The following is a 23,853-nucleotide window of genomic DNA, read 5'->3' as shown; positions in this document are numbered from 1 at the left end:
TTTTTGCACCAGATAATTTTGCTGCATTTTTAATGCACAGCGGCACATTTCTAAGAAAGATATGGGATAGATATGAGATAGATAGATAATGAGATAGATAGATAATGAGATAGATAGATAGATAGATAGATAGATAGATAGATAGATAGATAGATAGATAGATAGATAGATAGATAGATAGATATGAGATAGATAGATATGAGATAGATAGATATGAGATAGATAGATATGAGATAGATAGATATGAGATAGATAGATATGAGATAGATAGATAGATAGATAGATAGATAGATAGATAGATAGATAGATAGATAGATAGATAGATAGATAGATAGATAGATAGATAGATAGATATTCATTAATTCTTCTCCTCAGGCTGCTTATACCCGGTATCTAGTCGAATAGTCTGTTTTCCCGCGCATGGTTGCTAGGAGACGGTTGGCTTCCACGCGTTGCTCCCTGGTTGATGTATTTTCTCCGCTTGAACATCAACTACAGCTCCCGACATGCTCGGCGCCCAGTGCGGCATGCCGAAAATAATACTCGCAGGTACTGTCGGGAGTTGTAGTTCTATGGTGGCCTGGACGACTGAAGGTTGTGCTCAGAAAACTACACATCCTAGGAGTCTGTGTGGCGGCCGAGCCCCGGTCTAGAGTGGCACACGCTGACAGCTGCTCAGAACCATGCCACGGGCCCGGAGAAGCACCGCGGCCACCAAGAAGGGCAGTGCCAGCCGGGGTAAGAGCTACCGAGGAGCGGGGACCGCCATGGCTGCTGTGCGAGTTATGTATGGGGGAGGGGCGGGCATTGATACTATGTAACCTTCACCTGTAACATATGTTGTAACTGATAGAACTCCGAGACCTTCACTGACCCCAGTACAAGGGATATAGAGACCTATAGACACGATGTATGGAGGATATACTGAGACCTATAGACACGGCGTATGGAGGATATACTGAGACCTATAGGCACGGTGTATGGAGGATATAGAGACCTATAGACACGGTGTATGGAGGATATAGAGACCTATAGACACGGTGTATGGAGGATATACTGAGACCTATAGGCACGGCGTATGGAGGATATAGAGACCTATAGACACGATGTATGGAGGATATACTGAGACCTATAGACACGGCGTATGGAGGATATACTGAGACCTATAGACACGGCGTATGGAGGATATACTGAGACCTATAGGCACGGTGTATGGAGGATATAGAGACCTATAGACACGATGTATGGAGGATATACTGAGACCTATAGACACGCCGTATGGAGGATATACTGAGACCTATAGGCACGGTGTATGGAGGATATACTGAGACCTATAGACACGGTGTATGGAGGATATACTGAGACCTATAGACACGGCGTATGGAGGATATACTGAGACCTATAGACACGGCGTATGGAGGATATACTGAGACCTATAGACACGGCGTATGGAGGATATACTGAGACCTATAGACACGGCGTATGGAAGATATACTGAGACCTATAGACACGCCGTATGGAGGATATACTGAGACCTATAGACACGCCGTATGGAGGATATACTGAGACCTATAGACACGGCGTATGGAAGATATACTGAGACCTATAGACACGCCGTATGGAGGATATACTGAGACCTATAGACACGGCGTATGGAGGATATACTGAGACCTATAGGCACGGCGTATGGAGGATATACTGAGACCTATAGACACGGCGTATGGAGGATATACTGAGACCTATAGGCACGGCGTATGGAGGATATACTGAGACCTATAGGCACGATGTATGGAGGATATAGAGACCTATAGACATGGTGTATGGAGGATATACAGACCTATAGACACGGTGTATGGAGGATATACTGAGACCTATAGACACGGTGTATGGAGGATATACTGAGACCTATAGACACGATGTATGGAGGATATAGAGACCTATAGACATGGTGTATGGAGGATATACAGACCTATAGACACGGTGTATGGAGGATATACTGAGACCTATAGACACGGTGTATGGAGGATATACTGAGACCTATAGGCACGGCGTATGGAGGATATACTGAGACCTATAGGCACGGTGTATGGAGGATATAGAGACCTATAGGCACGGTGTATGGAGGATATAGAGACCTATAGGCACGGTGTATGGAGGATATAGAGACCTATAGGCACGGTGTATGGAGGATATAGAGACCTATAGGCACGGGGTATGGAGGATATAGAGACCTATAGGCACGGTGTATGGAGGATATAAAGACCTATAGACACGGTGTATGGAGGATATAGAGACCTATAGACACGGTGTATGGAGGATATAGAGACCTATAGACACGATGTATGGAGGATATAGAGACCTATAGACATGGTGTATGGAGGATATAGAGACCTATAGGCACGGTGTATGGAGGATATAGAGACCTATAGGCACGGTGTATGGAGGATATAGAGACCTATAGGCACGGGGTATGGAGGATATAGAGACCTATAGGCACGGTGTATGGAGGATATAAAGACCTATAGACACGGTGTATGGAGGATATAGAGACCTATAGACACGGTGTATGGAGGATATAGAGACCTATAGACACGATGTATGGAGGATATAGAGACCTATAGACATGGTGTATGGAGGATATACAGACCTATAGACACGGTGTATGGAGGATATACTGAGACCTATAGACACGGTGTATGGAGGATATACTGAGACCTATAGGCACGGCGTATGGAGGATATACTGAGACCTATAGGCACGGTGTATGGAGGATATAGAGACCTATAGGCACGGTGTATGGAGGATATAGAGACCTATAGGCACGGTGTATGGAGGATATAGAGACCTATAGGCACGGTGTATGGAGGATATAGAGACCTATAGGCACGGGGTATGGAGGATATAGAGACCTATAGGCACGGTGTATGGAGGATATAAAGACCTATAGACACGGTGTATGGAGGATATAGAGACCTATAGACACGGTGTATGGAGGATATAGAGACCTATAGACACGATGTATGGAGGATATAGAGACCTATAGACATGGCGTATGGAGGATATACTGAGACCTACAGACACGGCGTATGGAGGATATACTGAGACCTATAGACGGTGTATGGACGATATACTGAGCCCTATGGACACGGCGTATGGAGGATATACGGAGACCTATAGGCACGGCGTATGGAGGATATACAGAGACCTATAGGCACGGCATAGGGAGGATATACGGAGACCTATAGGCACGGCGTATGGAGGATATACGGAGACCTATAGGCACGGCGTATGGAGGATATACGGAGACCTATAGGCACGGCGTATGGAGGATATACGGAGACCTATAGGCACGGCGTATGGAGGATATACTGAGACCTATAGGCACGGTGTATGGAGGATATACTGAGACCTATAGGCACGGTGTATGGAGGATATAGAGACCTATAGACACGGCGTATGGAGGATATACTGAGACCTATAGACACGGCGTATGGAGGATATACTGAGACCTATAGGCACGGTGTATGGAGGATATAGAGACCTATAGATATGCTGTATGGGGTTTGCTCTGTGTTGTCGCTATACGTTCTTTATGGGTTTGCATTCAGGGTCTTATTTATAAGGGACAGTTAGGGGTCTGTTCACACGGCTGTTGGAGGATTGTAAGTCAGTGGGGTCCGTTGTACGACACATCTGGACCTGCGTTGTGGCTTCTATTATGAACAGACCCTCCAGGGCGCTGAACGTATTTACACCATAACGCAAACAAATGATAAAAACAAGCGCATACAATAAACGTGGTATTATAGAGTGACCGCCTGGTACAGAGGAGAACGGAGGGCCATGCTGGATAGGGTTATAATCAGGGTCGCTGTGGGGGTCTGCGTGGCTGTGGGGTCAGTATGACTGAGGGCGCTGCATGGGGTCTGCGTGGCTGTGGGGTCCTCGTGGGTGTTGCGTGGCTGTGGGGTCTGCGTGGCTGTGGGGTCAGTATGACTGAGGGCGCTGCATGGGGTCTGCGTGGCTGTACGCCTTTCGTGGGTTTATGTTCGGGGTTCGTATCACTATGGGGTGAATGTAAAGAAATAAAGTCTCCTCCTGGGTGGCCTCTCGTGGTTTCGTGCACTGTTAGGTCTATGGAGTGAGGCTGGAGTAACGCGTTGTGTAAAGTCGTCTCGCTGAATCTCACCCGTACACCCTGCGCACCGTGTGACCTCTTGTGTTTACCCCCCATCCCCCACCCTCAGGTTCTTTGAGAACGGAGCTGCTGCAGCTGAAAGTTTCAGATAAACTGAACCCGATAAAAGGTAAAACGAGTCGGTCGCGTTTTTGCATGGGGCTGCCGTGCCCGCCATCCATGATGCTGCTCCCTGACTGCATCCCTTCCCTGCACTGCAATAACCGCATATAATATATAACAGGACGGCGCTGCACCGCTGCTTCCACGTGTTGTTACGCCGGCTGGTCACATGACCTCAGTGTCATATAGGGGCAGAGTGCGTTACATACAGACTGATCACTGCGGAGCCCCGGGACGTGACGATGAACACTGGGTGACGACATGTAGAAGAGATCGTGCTGGCTGGTGGTGTGACCAAAGTCTCCTGCCGTTTCCCCCCTTCCGTTTCCCCCCTTCCGTTTCCCCCCTTCCGTTTCCCCCCTTCCGTTTCCCCCCTTCCGTTTCCCCCCTGCTCTCCGTACAGCCCGGCTTCATGTCCATTCCATCTCTATCTCTTTGGTTTATGCGCCATTCCTTGTTTTCTCTAAATGTGAAATGTAACGTGTAACGGAGGACGTGCAGATGAGGGGTCCGGAGGGTCTAATAAATGTTCCTTATAATATGCAGCTTATTACAGGTCGGCTGCTGAGACCACAATGACCGATTCCTCCATTGACCGCCACATAGGTGCGACACAGCCCCGGTTTACAGTCGGTCTCACTTTCAAATAATCTTTGCAGACAGACGCTGCTCTTCATCACTTACATTTTGACACATGGGGGGTGAGGAGAACGTGCTACAAAAGTCGCCCTAGAGCGAGGCTCCGGGAATAGTGGTGCTGGGGGAGTTGAGTCACGTGATGCGACTTTTGTTCAGTTGTAGTTGCGTGACTTTTCTGCCCATAGAAGTCGGTGGAGATGTGCACTGGTGTCGCTTTCCACTGATACAGGTCATTGTTCACACAGCAGCATCTATTCTGGGCAGCAGCCGCTGTAGATAAAAGTTACAGAAGTCATCGTCTAGATCATTCCAGTCTTCTATATCACGACAGAAGATTTCCGATTTTGTTCCAATTCGCCTTTATTTTCAAGATCTCTGCTTGCTTTCATTGTCTGGATACATTCTTATTTATGACCACAGTTTGAAAATCTGTCCTGACCTTGTCCTCCTCACACAGCTCGTGGGTTTGTTACAATGTATCGGCATAGATAATTAATGGACTATGGGCCTGTCCAGGACAGGAGGGACTTCTATTGCTGCAAAGGATTGTCTTCATTGAAACATTGTAACAAACCCTCTGCTGTGTGAGTAGGACTAATTTAAGAGGGGTTTTCTAGATGCAAACCATGAATCCTTCCATTCACAGACAGATAGCAAAGGCCTTGAAAATCGTTAGGAATTGGAAGAAAGTTTATCAGAAAGTTGCAGAACTTTTCATTGTATAGTGATTGGGTTTCTAGAAGTTCTGCGAGCCACGGGCACGATCCTGCTGGTAAAATAGCCCAGAGACGATCACCCGACGTGTCATTCATTTACAGGAATCCTGAATGCAGCTTTTATCATCGTGACTTTCCTCTGTCCCGTGGAGCTCACAATCTGTGGTTCCAGAATAAACACCTGCTATTATGGGAAGGTTTCAGTGACCTCGGCTCAGGACATGCAGCGTGTCGGGCTGTAGTGCAGGGTCATGAGGTCCATCTGACCGGGTAACGCTGTCCTCGGGCTGATCGTGGCCAAACAAAATATTTTTAAAGGAACAGTCCTCCTGAAATAACAAGCTGATGCAACAGGAGAGACGGGCGATCCCACTGCACACGCTCCAGTTACTTGCACTCAGTCGTCTTGTTTTTGCTGTTTTTTTTATTGTAAAGCTCCGTTATTATTATTTTGCGCGCTCTCTAGGCTGTCGCCTGCAGGTCATTATTAATGGTTGCATTAGGACTCGTGTCGTTGAGGTGTCTGAATGCTGCGTTTTTACGGACACATTTTCTTGCATTTCAGGATCTCGAGCTGCGACACGGGCCGAATCGGAGGCCAGCGAAGATGAGGGCGCTAGTGATGTCCTCAGTCACTGCAGCAGCGCCAGCGAAAGTGTCAGTGTGGCTGAGGAGGGCTCAGGTGGGTGGTGTGAGCGGCTATATATATATATATATATACACACACATTACACAGGCTTGCAATGTGGAGTAACATCTTTCTGACCTCCGGCAGGCAATGACGCGCAAGATTTTCTGTCCGCTCAGGAGCAGCGAGAAGACAAGGTGAAGGAAGACATAGACAATCTTACTGATAAGAGGTGAGATTCTGTGGATAGAAGGTTCCTGGTTCTGGGACTTGTCACTACTTAACTGACCTCTGTCAATGCTTCCTACAGCGCAAAAACAAGACTGACAGCACTGGGCGGTCTGCGGCTTTCTCTGTCTTCTCAGGTCCTTGGTGACTTCCTTGCAGAGAGACGAGTCACCTTTACAGATGCTCTAGAACGTTGTCTGAAAAAAGGTATTCACATCCTAGGTGTCTGTTTAATAGTATTTCTTGCAGGCTATCCACTCGCTAGAGAGCAGCGGCGACATCACTGAGAATGCAGCCTATCCATTCACTAGAGAGCAGCGGTGACATCACTGAGAATACAGCCTATCCATTCACTAGAGAGCAGAGGTGACATCACTGAGAATACAGCCTATCCATTCACTAGAGAGCAGCGGTGACATCACTGAGAATGCAGCCTATCCATACACTAGAGAGCAGCAGTGACATCACTGGGTATGCAGCCTATCCACTCACTAGAGAGCAGCGGTGACATCACTGGGAATGCAGCCTATCCACTCACTAGAGAGCAGCGGTGACATCACTGGGAATGCAGCCTATCCATTCACTAGAGAGCAGCAGGGACATCACTGAGAATACAGCTTATCCATTCACTAGAGAGCAGCGGTGACATCACTGAGAATGCAGCCGATCCATTCACTAGAGAGCAGCGGTGACATCACTGGGTATGCAGCCTATCCACTCACTAGAGAGCAGCGGTGACATCACTGGGAATGCAGCCTATCCACTCACTAGAGAGCAGCGGTGACATCACTGAGAATGCAGCCTATCCATCACTAGAGAGCAGCGGTGACATCACTGAGAATGCAGCCTATCCATCACTAGAGAGCAGCGGTGACATCACTGAAAATGCAGCCTATCCATTCACTAGAGAGCAGCGGTGACATCATTGAGAATGCAGCCAATCCATTCACTAGAGAGCAGCGGTGACATCACTGAGAATGCAGCCAATCCATTCACTAGAGAGCAGCGGTGACATCACTGAGAATGCAGCCTATCCATTCACTAGAGAGCAGCGGTGACATCACTGAGAATGCAGCCTATCCATACACTAGAGAGCAGCGGTGACATCACTGAGAATGCAGCCTATCCATTCACTAGAGAGCAGCGGTGACATCACTGAGAATGCAGCCAATCCATTCACTAGAGAGCAGCGGTGACATCACTGAGAATGCAGCCTATCCATTCACTAGAGAGCAGCGGTGACATCACTGAGAATGCAGCCAATCCGTTCACTAGAGAGCAGCGGTGACATCACTGAGAATGCAGCCAATCCATTCACTAGAGAGCAGCGGTGACATCACTGAGAATGCAGCCTATCCATCCACTAGAGAGCAGCGGTGACATCACTAAGAATACAGCCAATCCATTCACTAGAGAGCAGCGGCGACATCACTGAGAATGCAGCCAATCCGTTCACTAGAGAGCAGCGGTGACATCACTGAGAATGCAGCCTATCCAGTCACTAGAGCAGCGGTGACATCACTGAGAATGCAGCCAATCCATTCACTAGAGAGCAACGGTGACATCACTGACAATGCAGCCTATCCATTCACTAGAGCAGCGGTGACATCACTGAGAATGCAGCCAATCCATTCACTAGAGAGCAGCGGTGACATCACTGAGCATGAAGCCTATCCATTCGCTAGAGAGCAGCGGCGACATCCCTGAGCATGCAGCCTATCCATCACTAGAGAGCAGCGGTGACATCACTGAGAATGCAGCCTATTCATTCACTAGAGAGCAGTGGTGACATCACTGACAATGCAGCCTATCCATTCACTAGAGAGCAGCGGTGACATCACTGAGAATTCAGCTTATCCATCACTAGAGAGCAGCGGTGACATCACTGAGAATGCAGCCTATCCATTCACTAGAGAGCAGCGGTGACATCACTGAGAATACAGCCGATCCATTCACTAGAGAGCAGCGGTGACATCACTGAGAATGCAGCCTATCCATCCACTAGAGAGCAGCGGTGACATCACTGAGAATGCAGCCTATCCATCCACTAGAGAGCAGCGGTGACATCCATTCCTGTGTAACCCTTTCCTTCTCTTATCTTTTAGGGAAGGATGAGGAGCAGTCTCTGGCCGCCACTGTACTTTCTCTGCTTTGTTTACAGCTGGGCTCCGGTTCTGAAGGTGAAGAAGTCTTCCACTGTCTAAAACCGAACCTCATCAGTATCTTGACTGACTCCAGTGCTGGGGCGACGGCTCGGCAGAGTGTAAGTTCCGCCATCTTTGGGGTGTTGGGTCATATTAAATGTTACCTCATTAATGGCTCCTCGTTGGTTTCCGTTCTTCCCCCGCAGTGCGCCGCCGCTCTTGGTCTGTGCTGTTTTATCGCTGCTGCTGATGTGGAGGTATGGGGCTGGTTCATAATATCGTATTACCGACTGTTACAGGAATTATACGGGGAGGGGGAGGGGATCACTCTGCTGGTTCTGCATATGTACCAAGACTGGCATAGCCGAACATGAGCCACCCAGGGACGGGCATGTGATAATGTAACGTGAATGTTGTGTGTCTTCTCCAGGACCTGGTCTCCTGTCTCAGCGTCCTAGAGGGAATATTAACTCTATTGTACTCCGAAAACAATGGCGCCCCATCATCACAGCAAGGCCTCGTATGTTGTGCCATTCAGTCCTGGGCGTTGCTTTTAACCATTTGTCCTGCAAGTCGGATCCAAAAGACATTGGAGAGGTGAGTGCCAACAAGGGGCACAGAGGAACCAGACAGATACCCCAACTGCGAGCAGTGCAAGTAGACACGGACTCCGGCTAAACACACAATTATATGCAGCATGTCGGTATAACCTGGGTATAATTATATATGTACAGCTGGTATAAGCTATACATCTTCTTGTATGTAGTGATATGGAGCATGCTGGTATAACCTGGGTATCTCCTGCATATAATTATATATGTACAGCTGGTATAAGTTATACATCTTCCTGTATATAGTGATATGGAGCATGCTGGTATAACCTGGGTATCTCCTGTATATAATTATATGTGTACAGCTGGTATATGTTATACATCTTCTTGTATATAGTGATATGGAGCATGCTGGTATAACCTGGGTATCTTCTGTATATAATTATATATGCACAGCTGGTATAAGTTATACATCTTCTTGTATATAGTGATATGGAGCATGCTGGTATAACCTGGGTATCTTCTGTATATAATTATATATGTACAGCTGGTATAAGTTATAAATCTTCTTGTATATAGTGATATGGAGCATGCTGGTATAACCTGGGTATATTCTGTATATAATTATATATGTACAGCTGGTATAAGTTATACATCTTCTTGTATATAGTGATATGGGGCATGCTGGTATAACCTGGGTATCCTCTGTATATAATTATATATGTACAGCTGGTATAAGTTATACATCTTCCTGTATATAGTGATATGGAGCATGCTGGTATAACCTGGGTATCTTCTGTATATAATTATATATGTGCAGCTGGTATAAGTTATATATCTTCTTGTATATAGTGATATGGAGCATGCTGGTATAACCTGGGTATCTTCTGTATATAATTATATATGTACAGCAGGTATAAGTTATACATCTTCTTGTATATAGTGATATGGAGCATGCTGGTATAACCTGGGTATCTTCTGTATATAATTATACATGTACAGCTGGTATAAGTTATACATCTTCTTGTATATAGTGATATGGAGCATGCTGGTATAACCTGGGTATATTCTGTATATAATTATATATGTACAGCTGGTATAAGTTATACATCTTCTTGTATATAGTGATATGGAGCATGCTGGTATAACCTGGGTATCTTCTGTATATAATTATATATGTACAGCTGGTATAAGTTACACATCTTCTTGTATATAGTGATATGGAGCATGCTGGTATAACCTGGGTATCTTCTGTATATAATTATATATGTACAGCTGGTATAAGTTATATATCTTCTTGTATATAGTGATATGGAGCATGCTGGTATAACCTGGGTATCTTCTGTATATAATTATATATGTACAGCTGGTATAAGTTATACATCTTCCTGTATATAGTGATATGGAGCATGCTGGTATAACCTGGGTATCTCCTGTATATAATTATATATGTACAGCTGGTATAAGTTATACATCTTCTTGTATATAGTGATATGGAGCATGCTGGTATAACCCGGGTATCTTCTGTATATAATTATACATGTACAGCTGGTATAAGTTATACATCTTGTATATAGTGATATGGAGCATGCTGGTATAACCTGGGTATGTTCTGTATATAATTCTATATGTACAGCTGGTATAAGTTATACATCTTCTTGTATATAGTGATATGGAGCATGCTGGTATAACCTGGGTATCTTCTGTATATAATTATATATGTACAGCTGGTATAAGTTATACATCTTCCTGTATATAGTGATATGGAGCATGCTGGTATAACCTGGGTATCTTCTGTATATAATTATATATGTACAGCTGGTATAAGTTATATATCTTCTTGTATATAGTGATATGGAGCATTCTGGTATAACCTGGGTATCTTCTGTATATAATTATATATGTACAGCTGGTATAAGTTATACATCTTCCTGTATATAGTGATATGGAGCATTCTGGTATAACCTGGGTATCTTCTGTATATAATTATATATGTACAGCTGGTATAAGTTATACATCTTCTTGTATATAGTGATATGGAGCATGCTGGTATAACCTGGGTATCTACTGTATATAATTATATATGTACCGCTGGTATAAGTTATACATCTTCTTGTATATAGTGATATGGAGCATTCTGGTATAACCTGGGTATCTTCTGTATATAATTATATATGTACAGCTGGTATAAGTTATACATCTTCCTGTATATAGTGATATGGAGCATTCTGGTATAACCTGGGTATCTTCTGTATATAATTATATATGTACAGCTGGTATAAGTTATACATCTTCTTGTATATAGTGATATGGAGCATGCTGGTATAATCTGGGTATCTTCTGTATATAATTATATATGTACAGGTGGTATAAGTTATACATCTTCTTGTATATAGTGATATGGAACATGCTGGTATAACCTGGGTATCGTCTGTATATAATTATATATGTACAGCTGGTATAAGTTATACATCTTCTTGTATATAGTGATATGGAGCATGCTGGTATAACCCGGGTATCTTCTGTATATAATTATACGTGTACAGCTGGTATATGTTATACATCTTCTTGTATATAGTGATATGGAGCATGCTGGTATAACCTGGGTATCTTCTGTATATAATTATATATGTACAGCTGGTATAAGTTCTACATCCTCCTGTATATAGTGATATGGAGCATGCTGGTATAACCTGGGTATCTCCTGTGTATAATTATATATGTACAGCTGGTATAAGTTATATATCTTCTTGTATATAGTGATATGGAGCATGCTGGTATAGCCTGGGTATCTTCTGTATATAATTATATATGTACAGCTGGTATAAGTTATACATCTTCTTGTATATAGTGATATGGAGCATGCTGGTATAACCTGGGTATCTTCTGTATATAATTATATATGTACAGCTGGTATAAGTTATACATCTTCTTGTATATAGTGATATGGAGCATGCTGGTATAACCTGGGTATCTCCTGTATATAATTATATATGTACAGCTGGTATAAGTTATACATCTTCTTGTATATAGTGATATGGAGCATGCTGGTATAACCTGGGTATATTCTGTATATAATTATATATGTACAGCTGGTATAAGTTATACATCTTCTTGTATATAGTGATATGGAGCATGCTGGTATAACCTGGGTATCTTCTGTATATAATTATATATGTACAGCTGGTATAAGTTATACATCTTCTTGTATATAGTGGTATGGAACATGCTGGTATAACCTGGGTATCTTCTGTATATAATTATATATGTACAGCTGGTATAAGTTATACATCTTCTTGTATATAGTGATATGGAGCATGCTGGTATAACCTGGGTATCTTCTGTATATAATTATATATGTACAGCTGGTATAAGTTATACATCTTCCTGTATATAGTGATATGGAGCATGCTGGCATAACCTGGGTATCTTCTGTATATAATTATATATGTACAGCTGGTATACGTTATACATCTTGTATATAGTGATATGGAGCATGCTGGTATAACCTGGGTATCTTCTGTATATAATTATATATGTACAGCTGGTATATGTTATACATCTTGTATATAGTGATATGGAGCATGCTGGTATAACCTGGGTATCCTCTGTATATAATTATATATGTACAGCTGGTATAAGTTATACATCTTCCTGTATATAGTGATATGGAGCATGCTGGTATAACCTGGGTATCCTCTGTATATAATTATATATGTACAGCTGGTATACGTTATACATCTTGTATATAGTGATATGGAGCATGCTGGTATAACCTGGGTATCCTCTGTATATAATTATATATGTACAGCTGGTATACGTTATACATCTTGTATATAGTGATATGGAGCATGCTGGTATAACCTGGGTATCCTCTGTATATAATTATATATGTACAGCTGGTATAAGTTATACATCTTCCTGTATATAGTGATATGGAGCATGCTGGTATAACCTGGGTATCTTCTGTATATAATTATATATGCACAGCTGGTATAAGTTATACATCTTCCTGTATATAGTGATATGGAGCATGCTGGTATAACCTGGGTATCTCCTGTATATAATTATATATGTACAGCTGGTATAAGTTATACATCTTCTTGTATATAGTGATATGGAGCATGCTGGTATAACCCGGGTATCTTCTGTATATAATTATACATGTACAGCTGGTATAAGTTATACATCTTGTATATAGTGATATGTAGCATGCTGGTATAACCTGGGTATCTTCTGTATATAATTATATATGTACCGCTGGTATAAGTTATACATCTTCTTGTATATAGTGATATGGAGCATTCTGGTATAACCTGGGTATCTTCTATATATGTACAGCTGGTATAAGTTATACATCTTCCTGTATATAGTGATATGGAGCATTCTGGTATAACCTGGGTATCTCCAGTATATAATTATATATGTACAGCTGGTATAAGTTATACATCTTCCTGTATATAGTGATATGGAGCATGCTGGTATAACCTGGGTATCTTCTGTATATAATTATATATGCACAGCTGGTATAAGTTATACATCTTCCTGTATATAGTGATATGGAGCATGCTGGTATAACCTGGGTATCTTCTGTATATAATTATATATGTACAGCTGGTATAAGTTATACATCTTCCTGTATATAGTGATATGGAGCATGCTGGTATAACCTGGGTATCTTCTGTATATAATTATATATGTACAGCTGGTATAAGTTATATATCTTCTTGTATATAGTGATATGGAGCATGCTGGTATAACCTGGGTATGTTCTGTATATAATTATATATGTACAGCTGGTATAAGTTACACATCTTCTTGTATATAGTGATATGGAGCATGCTGGTATAACCTGGGTATCTTCTGTATATAATTATATATGTACAGCTGGTATAAGTTATACATCTTCTTGTATATAGTGATATGGAGCATGCTGGTATAACCTGGGTATCTTCTGTATATAATTTATATATGTACAGCTGGTATAAGTTATACATCTTCTTGTATATAGTGATATGGAGCATTCTGGTATAACCTGGGTATCTTCTGTATATAATTATATATGTACAGCTGGTATAAGTTATACATCTTCCTGTATATAGTGATATGGAGCATTCTGGTATAACCTGGGTATCTCCAGTATATAATTATATATGTACAGCTGCTATAAGTTATACATCTTCTTGTATATAGTGATATGGAGCATGCTGGTATAACCTGGGTATCTTCTGTATATAATTATCTATGTACAGCTGCTATAAGTTATACATCTTCTTGTATATAGTGATATGGAGCATGCTGGTATAACCTGGGTATCTTCTGTATATAATTATATATGTACAGCTGGTATAAGTTATACATCTTCCTGTATATAGTGATATGGAGCATGCTGGTATAACCTGGGTATCTTCTGTATATAATTATATATGTACAGCTGGTATAAGTTATACATCTTCTTGTATATAGTGATATGGAGCATGCTGGTATAACCTGAGTATCTCCTGTATATAATTATATATGTACAGCTGGTATAAGTTATACATCTTCTTGTATATAGTGATATGGAGCATGCTGGTATAACCTGGGTATATTCTGTATATAATTATATATGTACAGCTGGTATAAGTTATACATCTTCTTGTATATAGTGATATGGAGCATGCTGGTATAACCTGGGTATCTCCTGTATATAATTATATATGTACAGCTGGTATAAGTTATACATCTTCCTGTATATAGTGATATGGAGCATGCTGGTATAACCTGGGTATCTCCTGTATATAATTATATATGTACAGCTGGTATAAGTTATACATCTTCTTGTATATAGTGATATGGAGCATGCTGGTATAACCTGGGTATATTCTGTATATAATTATATATGTACAGCTGGTATAAGTTATACATCTTCCTGTATATAGTGATATGGAGCATGCTGGTATAACCTGGGTATCTCCTGTGTATAATTATATATGTACAGCTGGTATAAGTTATACATCTTCTTGTATATAGTGATATGGAGCATGCTGGTATAACCTGGGTATATTCTGTATATAATTATATATGTACAGCTGGTATAAGTTATACATCTTCCTGTATATAGTGATATGGAGCATGCTGGTATAACCTGGGTATCTTCTGTATATAATTATATATGTGCAGCTGATATAAGTTATACATCTTCTTGTATATAGTGATATGGAGCATGCTGGTATAACCTGGGTATCTTCTGTATATAATTATATATGTACAGCTGGTATAAGTTACACATCTTCTTGTATATAGTGATATGGAGCATGCTGGTATAACCTGGGTATCTTCTGTATATAATTATATATGTACAGCTGGTATAACCTGGGCATATTATGCTTGTATAATCTATATACACACACCGCTGGTATATATGATTTACACTCTTGTCTTTCAGTCATCTTCCACGCTTGTCTGGGGTCCTGGCTTGTGAGTCTGTGAGTCTCCGCATTGCGGCTGGAGAGACCCTCGCCCTTCTCTATGAATTGGCCCGTGACCTGGATGTAGGTTTCGCCTGGCGTTACGTGTTCCGTGGCAGCGCACGTGTCACCCGTGTATCTTATGCTCTCCCTATGTTCCCGCAGGATGACTTCTATTATGAGGACACAGACGCTCTCTGTGTGACGCTGAAGGAATTGGCCACCGACAGCAACAAATACAGAGCAAAGACCGATCGCAGAAAGCAGCGCTCCATCTTCCGGGACGTCCTACACTACATCGAGGTGAGACGTGCGGAAGACGTGTAATGTGCTACATCCAGCTGAGATATAGGGTGTGGGTGATCTATATTGGCACTTGTTGGATTAACCCTTTGGCAGCTGCACTTTTAAACTGATTGGGGGTGGGGAGCAGGTGAGGACACAGAAACAAATTTAAAAAATTCCATTTAGGGGGTTTTACACGGCAGATTTTCTTCCTCGTTAATGATTGACTATAAGTCATGTCTATCGGCGCTCGTTTGCTTCATGGCGACCCGTTACTATCGTTTGTCCCCGGATATTTTTCCTCTTGCCATTTTTATGGCCGCATAAAAGATCTGATCAGCCGACGAACGAGTGTTTCTCATTCATCAATCGATTTTTAAGCGGCCCAATGATCGGGAAGAAGAGTTTGTATCAGCACTTGTTCTCCTGATCATCAGCCCATTTGAAAGGTTCTTTAATCTGTAAACTTCCGATAATCTGGCACCTAGACAGTCAGTGGTGCTGGATTACTGGACTTTTGCCGTACCGTCACTCCTAGTTTCATGGTTAAGAATTGTAGTCTTGGCCTGATGAAGACACCAGTTCGGTGTCGAAATGCGTAGCCCTTCCATTAAATATTGCCATGATGGTCATCTAAGTCGTCTATTTTTCTGTCTTTTCGTGCAGCGCCGATGGTCCTATTTTTATTTTTTACAAATAAGAATTGTAGTCGGCACACCTTGCTTGTATTTCAAAATTAATTTATTAGGATTCTCACGATGGATGCCAGAGGCTATATGTGCGACGTCGACGTTTCGGTCGATTAGAGCTTCGTCGGGCACTGAGCCGTACTAGGGACTGGATCGTTGCGTAACTATACTGTGTTGTAGCTCTGCTATGAATAGAAATTGGCGGCTTACCGCTCTTCATGGGCGCTCCTAGTTTCCTGACGTGAGGTCTGGTGGTGATGTCCATACTGCAGGGTCGGTGCAGGATTTGGGATGTGAGCGCAGCTTCAGGGGCCGCTGTGGATACCTGTGCCGGATTATCGGTGGTTCTCTGGTAATCCTCCTTGGGGGGGGGGGGGTTGTATCTTGATCAGTGGGTGCTCCAGGTTATTGGGCACTGGACTCTCTTCACTGTATATATTGCACTAAGTTTAGAATGGTTAGAAAACCTCCTCTTTCCCGACCTCCACAGAGCAGCGAGTTCCATGCGGAGACCATAAAGTTTGGGTTAGAGGTGATGTACGTGGACAGCTGGGTGCGCAGGAGAACGTACAGCACGTTCAAGGAGGCGCTGAGCTCTGGAGTGCGCCACCACCTACAGGTAATAAAACGCTGACCGCCGAGAACTGAACACCCGCCCTGCGCCCGCCCGCCCGCAGACTAACCTTCTTGTGTCCCTCCACCCAGCACAACGAGGTCCTGAGAGACATCTTCTTCATGGGGCCCCCGCTGGTCCTGGATGCTGCAGCAATCAAAGCAAGTAAAATATCAAGAGTGGAGAAGGTGAGACCCCCGGGGACTTGTTCACTGCTGGATCTAATGCTCGTCCAATGAAGCTTAAAGGGGAATATCCGATATCCGCAAATGAATGTTATTTTTTATGTAAATAAGTCATACAATTTTCCAATATACTTTGTGTTCTTTCCTTAGTTTTCAAGATCTCTGCTTGTTGTCATTCAGTAGAGAGATTCATTGTTTACTTCCAGTAGATAAAATTCTGTCCAGGTCATGTGATGGACACACAGGTGCTGTGCTCGTTACAGGGTCATGTGATGGGCACACAGGTGCTGTGCTCGTTACAGGGTCATGTGATGGGCACACAGGTGCTGTGCTCGTTACAGGGTCATGTGATGGGCACACAGGTGCTGGGCTCGTTACAGGGTCATGTGATGGACACACAGGTGCTGGGCTCGTTATAACACACCGCCCTGATACACCTACTGTAATGAGCCTGTGTTTCCATCACATAACCCTGTAACGAGCCCAGCACCTGTGTGTCCATCACATGACCCTGGACATTATTGTATTCTCTGGAAGTAAACAATGAATGTTCCTACTGAATAACAACAAGCAGAGATCTTGAAAACCGTAAGGAATTATTATAGAAAGTAAATTGGAAAATGTTATAACTTTTAATTATTCAAATAGTATTAATTTGCTGATAACGGAATATACCCCTTTAATCACCATATGATAAGTTCTGCGATTTGTAATCTATTTGAGCTACTGGCTGTTTTCAGGATCTCTGCTTACAGTCAGTGAATAGAAACATTCTGGTTTACACCCATACACTGAACCTGTCCTGCTCACACAGCTGAGAGCTTGTTTACAATGTATCCGTGCAGACTAGAGCTAGGAGCCTGGAATCCAGCAGTCAGCAGATTTCTGCTGCGATCAGCCCTTTTAATTTGTCTTTATTTGCCTTTGTTTTCTCTACATATGAAGCTGTATGTGGGGTTAGGGCTCCACTCCTAGTGACCTCCATGACATATACTCCGTTCACATCCAGAGCTGCATTCACAGTTCTGCCGGTTTTCTGTGGGCTCTGCAGGGCCTCATATTTCACTAACACCCCCTGCTGTTTCTGTGTCTGTACAGCGCTCACTATAATGATGAGATGCAGTGTTTACATCACGCCCTGTACAGATGTCTGATATACCCAGAATGCAATGCAGTACGAGAGCTCGTGTCGTTGTCTGGATATAAATGGTCTCATTTGTACATCTATTTGTTTCCTCTCTCCTCAGCATATGTTCAATTCTGCTGCCTTCAAAGCCAGAACTAAAGCCCGGAACAGAGTCCGGGACAAGCGAGCGGACATCTTATAACTGGTGTCACCACTGTCCGGGACAAGCGAGCGGACCTCTTATAACTGGAGTCACCACTGTCCGGGACAAGCGAGCGGACCTCTTATAACTGGAGTCACCACTGTCCGGGACAAGCGAGCGGACCTCTTATAACTGGAGTCACCACTGTCCGGGACAAGCGAGCGGACCTCTTATAACTGGAGTCACCACTGTCCGGGACAAGCGAGTGGACCTCTTATAACTGGAGTCACCACTGTCCGGGACAAGCGAGCGGACCTCTTATAACTGGAGTCACCACTGTCCGGGACAAGCGAGCGGACCTCTTATAACTGGAGTCACCACTGTCCGGGACAAGCGAGCGGACCTCTTATAACTGGAGTCACCACTGTCCGGGGACCTTGTGTCCCTCATTGACTACTTTAATATCCCTTCTTTGCCCGTGTGATGATCTGCAGAGCGTTGCCCTTTTCTGGGTGAGGGAGGAGAGGAGATGCGCTGTTGTGATCGCAGACTGACAGACGGGACGTTTTTATGAAGACTTTTAGATTGATCGGTGTAATGATCGCACAAGGCAGAGCAGACACATCCGGGACTGAGCGCGCTCCTCACTAAGGTGCTTTACACGACTCCTGGACGCCATTCCTGCAGCGGCCGCCATTGGAGGATGTTTACACGGAGATTCTTCAAACCAGTTACAGTAAAAAAAAAAGTTTTAAAGGGAACACGCTGCTTGTTCACCTATTTTGGGGTCTCCTCCTGCCGCCCATGTGTTACTTGGTGTATTAATGAACATTTTGCAGGTTTTATGAGTTGATTTTAACCCGTATCTGCGGATACATTGTACTTCTATAGGTAACAATGACACTAGTGCAGCCAGGCACAGTATACGACGTGCAGACCCCTGTCATCAGGGGAGGGGGCAGTGTGAGGGGAAGCAGTGGTATTGCCCACAGCAGCGGCTTCATTCACTCCTATTGGTCGGGCTGCTCTCTGTTACATTGTATCCTTTTCCTGGCTCCGCTGTTTCTTGTTCTTTATCCGAGGGCATTCATGATCACCCCCCTGGAGGCAGTGTGAGGAATTACAGCAAATTTATCCTGTGTTGTGTGCAGTGGCCCCTATGCTGCTGGTTCTTATATCAGGAGGCGCCGCGATCGGCAAAGTTCTGGGGGCTAAAAAAAAGTGATAGCTGCTTCTCAAGAGGGTTGTTATTTAACCTCCAGCCATCCATAAAGGGAGTCCTTACTCCAGCATAGTCCCTGATACCTCCTTATTTCTACCAGGAAAAAAATATAGTGTGGACCCCAGCAAAAGGAAAAGCTTGTGTTCAGAGTGGAGATTGTATATAAGCTGGAGAATGGCGCCCAGTGGTGAAGACACTTTACACCGTTGCCTCCTCGGACCATTCTCCGCAGTAGTGGTTGTGACTACTGACCCCAGCAGTTATGTTCATGTGTCTTCTCCCCTGAGACCCGATCATTCTGATTTATAGGACTGCCCCCCCCCCCCTTCTTTCCTAGTAGAATACAATCCTATTGTCTGATAGATATTACACAGGGTCGCCGCTGTTTTGGAAGCTTTTGCTAGTGACGTTTTTTCAAGACAATTATTTATTTATTTTTGCAAAGACAAAAAAGAGACTGATCTTCTTCTCCTTCTGGTGCAGAATGTCCGCTCCGCACCAGTCATTGCCTCCTTAGGGTCTGTTCATACGCGGCAGATTTGTTGCAGGAATTTCTGTGACTGAACAATCCCCTCCATGCCGGTAAATGTGGCTGTTTCTGCGGCGTGAACCACTCAGAAGATTAGGGAAGTCACCGAAATTTCTGCAAATTATCCACCAGTGTGAATATAGCCTAATACTACTCACCCATCCTCCAAGACTCTGTGGATGGGTGGGGTTACCCTTTTAAAGAGCATTTCCCATTACAAAAAAAATCTTGGTTATACAGCTATCCAAAAACGATGTAATGGCAGCCGCCACCCCCCAAGCCCCCCCCCCCCCCCCCCCCGAGTGTTAACCCATCTTTCCCAGACTCCTCAATGTCAGATCTGCCTAGTAGGAGTAATTAATCTGATTATACTTGTGTTTTGTTTGCATCGTGACTTTCTGGATGCAAGGAAAGCTGGGTGTCAACTGTAATGGCTGCCCTATTTGTGGTCACCCAGCTTTCCTAGAAACCGATATTTCATTAAGAAACTGCTGAATAGAATTTGTAACCAATTGATCGACGCTGGAATTTTAGGGGGAAATGCGTGTTTTTTTTCTTTTAATCTTTTTAACCCTTTTCTCTGTCATGTGACCTGCTCTGTGACTCCTCCTCAGTCATCACAACAGTGCCTGGGGGGTGTGGCTATGCTCAGTGCCCTCCCCCTTTTGCTATCACGGCCGCAGAAGATTCAGTTCTATTTAACTTGGGTTTTTATACGATCAATGTGATAATATTTTTGGCCACAAGCCAAAGACGTCGGATAATAAAGATTTAAAAAAAAATCCTGTATTGTCTTATGGGGAGGGGGTGAGTCTTCTAATATCTGATGACCAGTCTCACTGAAGAATGCTGCTGCCCTGGCAGAGGATGAACTACAAATCCCAGCATGTGATCTACAACTCCTCATGTTCTGGGGGGGGGGGGGGGGGGCTGCCACATGGGAGAAAACACGTGTTTAATGGTTTGTCCAGGATGAGAAAAACATGGTCTTTCTTCCAAAAACAGCGCCACGCCTGTCCACAGGTTGTTTGTAGTATTGCAGCTCCGCTCCAATCACTTCAATAGAGCAGCAACAACAGTTGCGATCCGTGCTCTAGAGTGCTGCTGGTTTTTGGAAGAAAGCCGCCATATTTATTTAACCTTGGACAACCCCTTTAAATCTGGATGGTTTTGTGTGTTTTATCTTGTTTTCTAGAAAATTTGTGTGAATGCAAAATAATGATTGAAACATTGGTAACTGGCAATCTGATTGGTCGTCATCTGCGCTACGTAGTTGTTATATATGAGGCCCCCGTATCTTTCCAATTATGTCACATTGTTTATTTTGGTGGCCACGGCTATATATATATTTAAAAACCATAGGACGAAGTAATGGCACCTGGAAGTCCTGGTAACGTTATTTCGTCCTATGGTTTTTATGTATTTCAATTGGGGAACTGATTCATCCTCTGATAACGTGCACATGGCCTAATATATAGCTGTATGGGGTGCTGTGTCCATCTACAAGTGGACTATATATAATTTTGTAAAGTGCATTATTTGCATATATAGATAAGCCACGCCCAGTAATTATAAATCTGCGCTCGTCCTCTTCAGTCCGGTTCTATTCTATAGTCACCCAGCTTTACGAGGCTCCTGAATAGCAGATCTGCCTAGTCCTGCTATGATATGCACTGATCCTGATACATAACTTGGTAGAACTTTAGAAAGTTGTGGGAGCTGTAATGATGTCATGATGGCTGTCACCCAACTTTCCCAGAAGCAGAGCGGTTTTTAGCCACCAGACAGATGAGTCCTGCATTGTGCCAGCAGCTGCTATGGAGATGTAATGGTATTTGTGCCAGCCGGGAGAGGGGGATGCGCCACCTCCGCTATTTATATCCTCCCAAACATTCCACTTCTCCTATAATAGGCAGCGTGCGCTCCGGGGCCGGCATCGCTGGACCCTCATTGTGTACAGCTCACTACTGATTGGGGTCTTCAGTCTCCATCTTTTTACTATCAGCCACTGGCCTTATGGCTAATGTACCAGTTTGTGCTCTTCCCACCCTGAGTGTGCCCAGGAGTGGGGGAGATGTGTACCTGCTGGCCGTGGACTCCATCAGTGACCTGCACAGCACCCCCCTGGACACAGAGACCCCACACGAGGAGGACGGTGAGTGCATCCCACAAACTACTGCCGAGTGAATGGGAACGTTCTTGTTTATATCCAGAAGCTAAAAATGAGCCCAAATCTAATATTTCTCACAGCTGAGGGTTTGTTACAATTGTTTCCAGTCTAGACAATCCTTTGTAAGCTAAACAGATTGGATCCCAAGCTGATACATTGTCACAAACTGACAGGAGAGAAATGTGTGCTGCTGTGTGTTTAGCTCACAGGATGGTCTACATTCATTGTAACAAAACCACCAGCTGTGTGAGCAGGACTAGGTCAGGATGGGTTGCCAGCTTCTGGATGTAAACAAGAATATCCCCATTCACTGACGGGAAGTAGAGATCTTGAAGGGTGAGGACTTGAAACACAAAGGGGGAAACTTGACCACGTTTCTAAAAAGTGCAACTGCTGCGTCGGTTTCACCACGTGATTAGAGTGGGTGGAGCATAGTGGAAGGGGCGTGGTCACCCACAGCCGCCATATGTACTATAATTTAAACAACTTTGTTGTTTAAGCCACGGATATCCAGGTTATTAACGGCTTGTTTCGTCACTTCATATGGAACCATAAACGGCCACGTATTATCGCTTCACATATTCTACAACCGCACAAAACAAATGGGGGTGCACATTTTCCGGACATACAACTATATAACAGCTGCTCGACTACGCACAGCGGGACACTGGTTGCAGCAAACCTCTGTTCACACCAACACTACGTTACAGGGACAGTTCTTTCCTCGTATCTCTGATTAACCTGTTCCATACACCGCATCCAGAACCTCCCGAGGGAACTACGAAAAGCCCTTTAGGACACGTGCGCACAAAATAAAAAACGTCTGAAAACACGGAGCGGTTATCAAAGGAAAACGGCTCCTGATTTTCAGACGTTTTTTAATCAAAGTTGCATTTGTCACGGCCGTTTTTGGAGTCTATGAAAAACGGCGGAAGTGACATGCACTTCTTTTTCGCGGGCGTTTTGAAAAATGGCCGCGTAAAAAACTCCCCGTCGGAACAGAACGCCGGTTTTCCCCATTGAAATCAATAGGCAGATGTTTGGAGGCGTTCTGCTTCCGATTTTTCAGCCGTTTTTCGGGACTTTTACACTCCGTGTGAACATACCCTTACTGATCAGAACAGGGACAGCTTGGACCAAGAGTAGACATTTACTCTCACTCAATCCGAGATACTCGCTACTCCTGCAGTTCCTGAAGAATCCCACCTTTCAACATGGCGAGCCTCCCCCATATATA

General features: G+C 43.8%; 1 protein-coding gene and 1 long non-coding RNA gene across 4 annotated transcripts in view; one reads left to right on the top strand and one right to left on the bottom strand.

Annotated features, from left to right (window-relative positions):
• Window positions 1-498, bottom strand: part of LOC142656942 (uncharacterized) — a 37,229-nt gene extending 36,731 nt beyond the window's left edge. For both annotated transcript variants that reach the window (XR_012849777.1, XR_012849776.1), the window contains exon 1: window positions 387-498. This is a non-coding gene — a long non-coding RNA (uncharacterized LOC142656942). The remainder of the gene's footprint in view (window positions 1-386) is intronic.
• On the top strand, window positions 452-19,538 carry IFRD2 (interferon related developmental regulator 2). 2 transcript variants are annotated; one of them, XM_075831965.1, is made up of 13 exons: window positions 452-738; window positions 4,248-4,307; window positions 6,221-6,337; window positions 6,431-6,515; window positions 6,594-6,718; window positions 8,617-8,774; window positions 8,862-8,912; window positions 9,086-9,252; window positions 15,634-15,739; window positions 15,821-15,958; window positions 17,120-17,248; window positions 17,335-17,430; window positions 18,675-19,538. In XM_075831965.1, exons 1-13 carry the CDS (start codon window positions 684-686, stop codon window positions 18,753-18,755), a joined length of 1,368 nt encoding a protein of 455 aa, XP_075688080.1. In that variant the 5' UTR covers window positions 452-683; the 3' UTR covers window positions 18,756-19,538. The 2 variants fall into 2 exon arrangements, with proteins under 2 accessions (XP_075688080.1, XP_075688081.1); XM_075831966.1 differs by lacking the exon at window positions 4,248-4,307 and having other exon boundaries at window positions 453-738.
• Window positions 19,539-23,853: the final 4,315 nt, after the last annotated feature.

Source organism: Rhinoderma darwinii, chromosome 7 (assembly GCF_050947455.1).
Source record: "Rhinoderma darwinii isolate aRhiDar2 chromosome 7, aRhiDar2.hap1, whole genome shotgun sequence".
NCBI lineage: Eukaryota > Metazoa > Chordata > Amphibia > Anura > Rhinodermatidae > Rhinoderma > Rhinoderma darwinii.
Note: the sequence above shows the minus strand (reverse complement) of the source record. Positions and strands in the feature narration are given on the sequence as shown.

Coding starts and splice junctions, on each gene's coding strand:
- IFRD2 (XM_075831965.1), top strand. CDS start 684: ATGCCACGGGCCCGGAGAAGCACCGCGGCCACCAAGAAGGGCAGTGCC. Junction 15,959..17,119: donor ACGTCCTACACTACATCGAG/GTGAGACGTGCG, acceptor CGACCTCCACAG/AGCAGCGAGTTCCATGCGGA. Junction 17,431..18,674: donor AAATATCAAGAGTGGAGAAG/GTGAGACCCCCG, acceptor CTCTCTCCTCAG/CATATGTTCAATTCTGCTGC.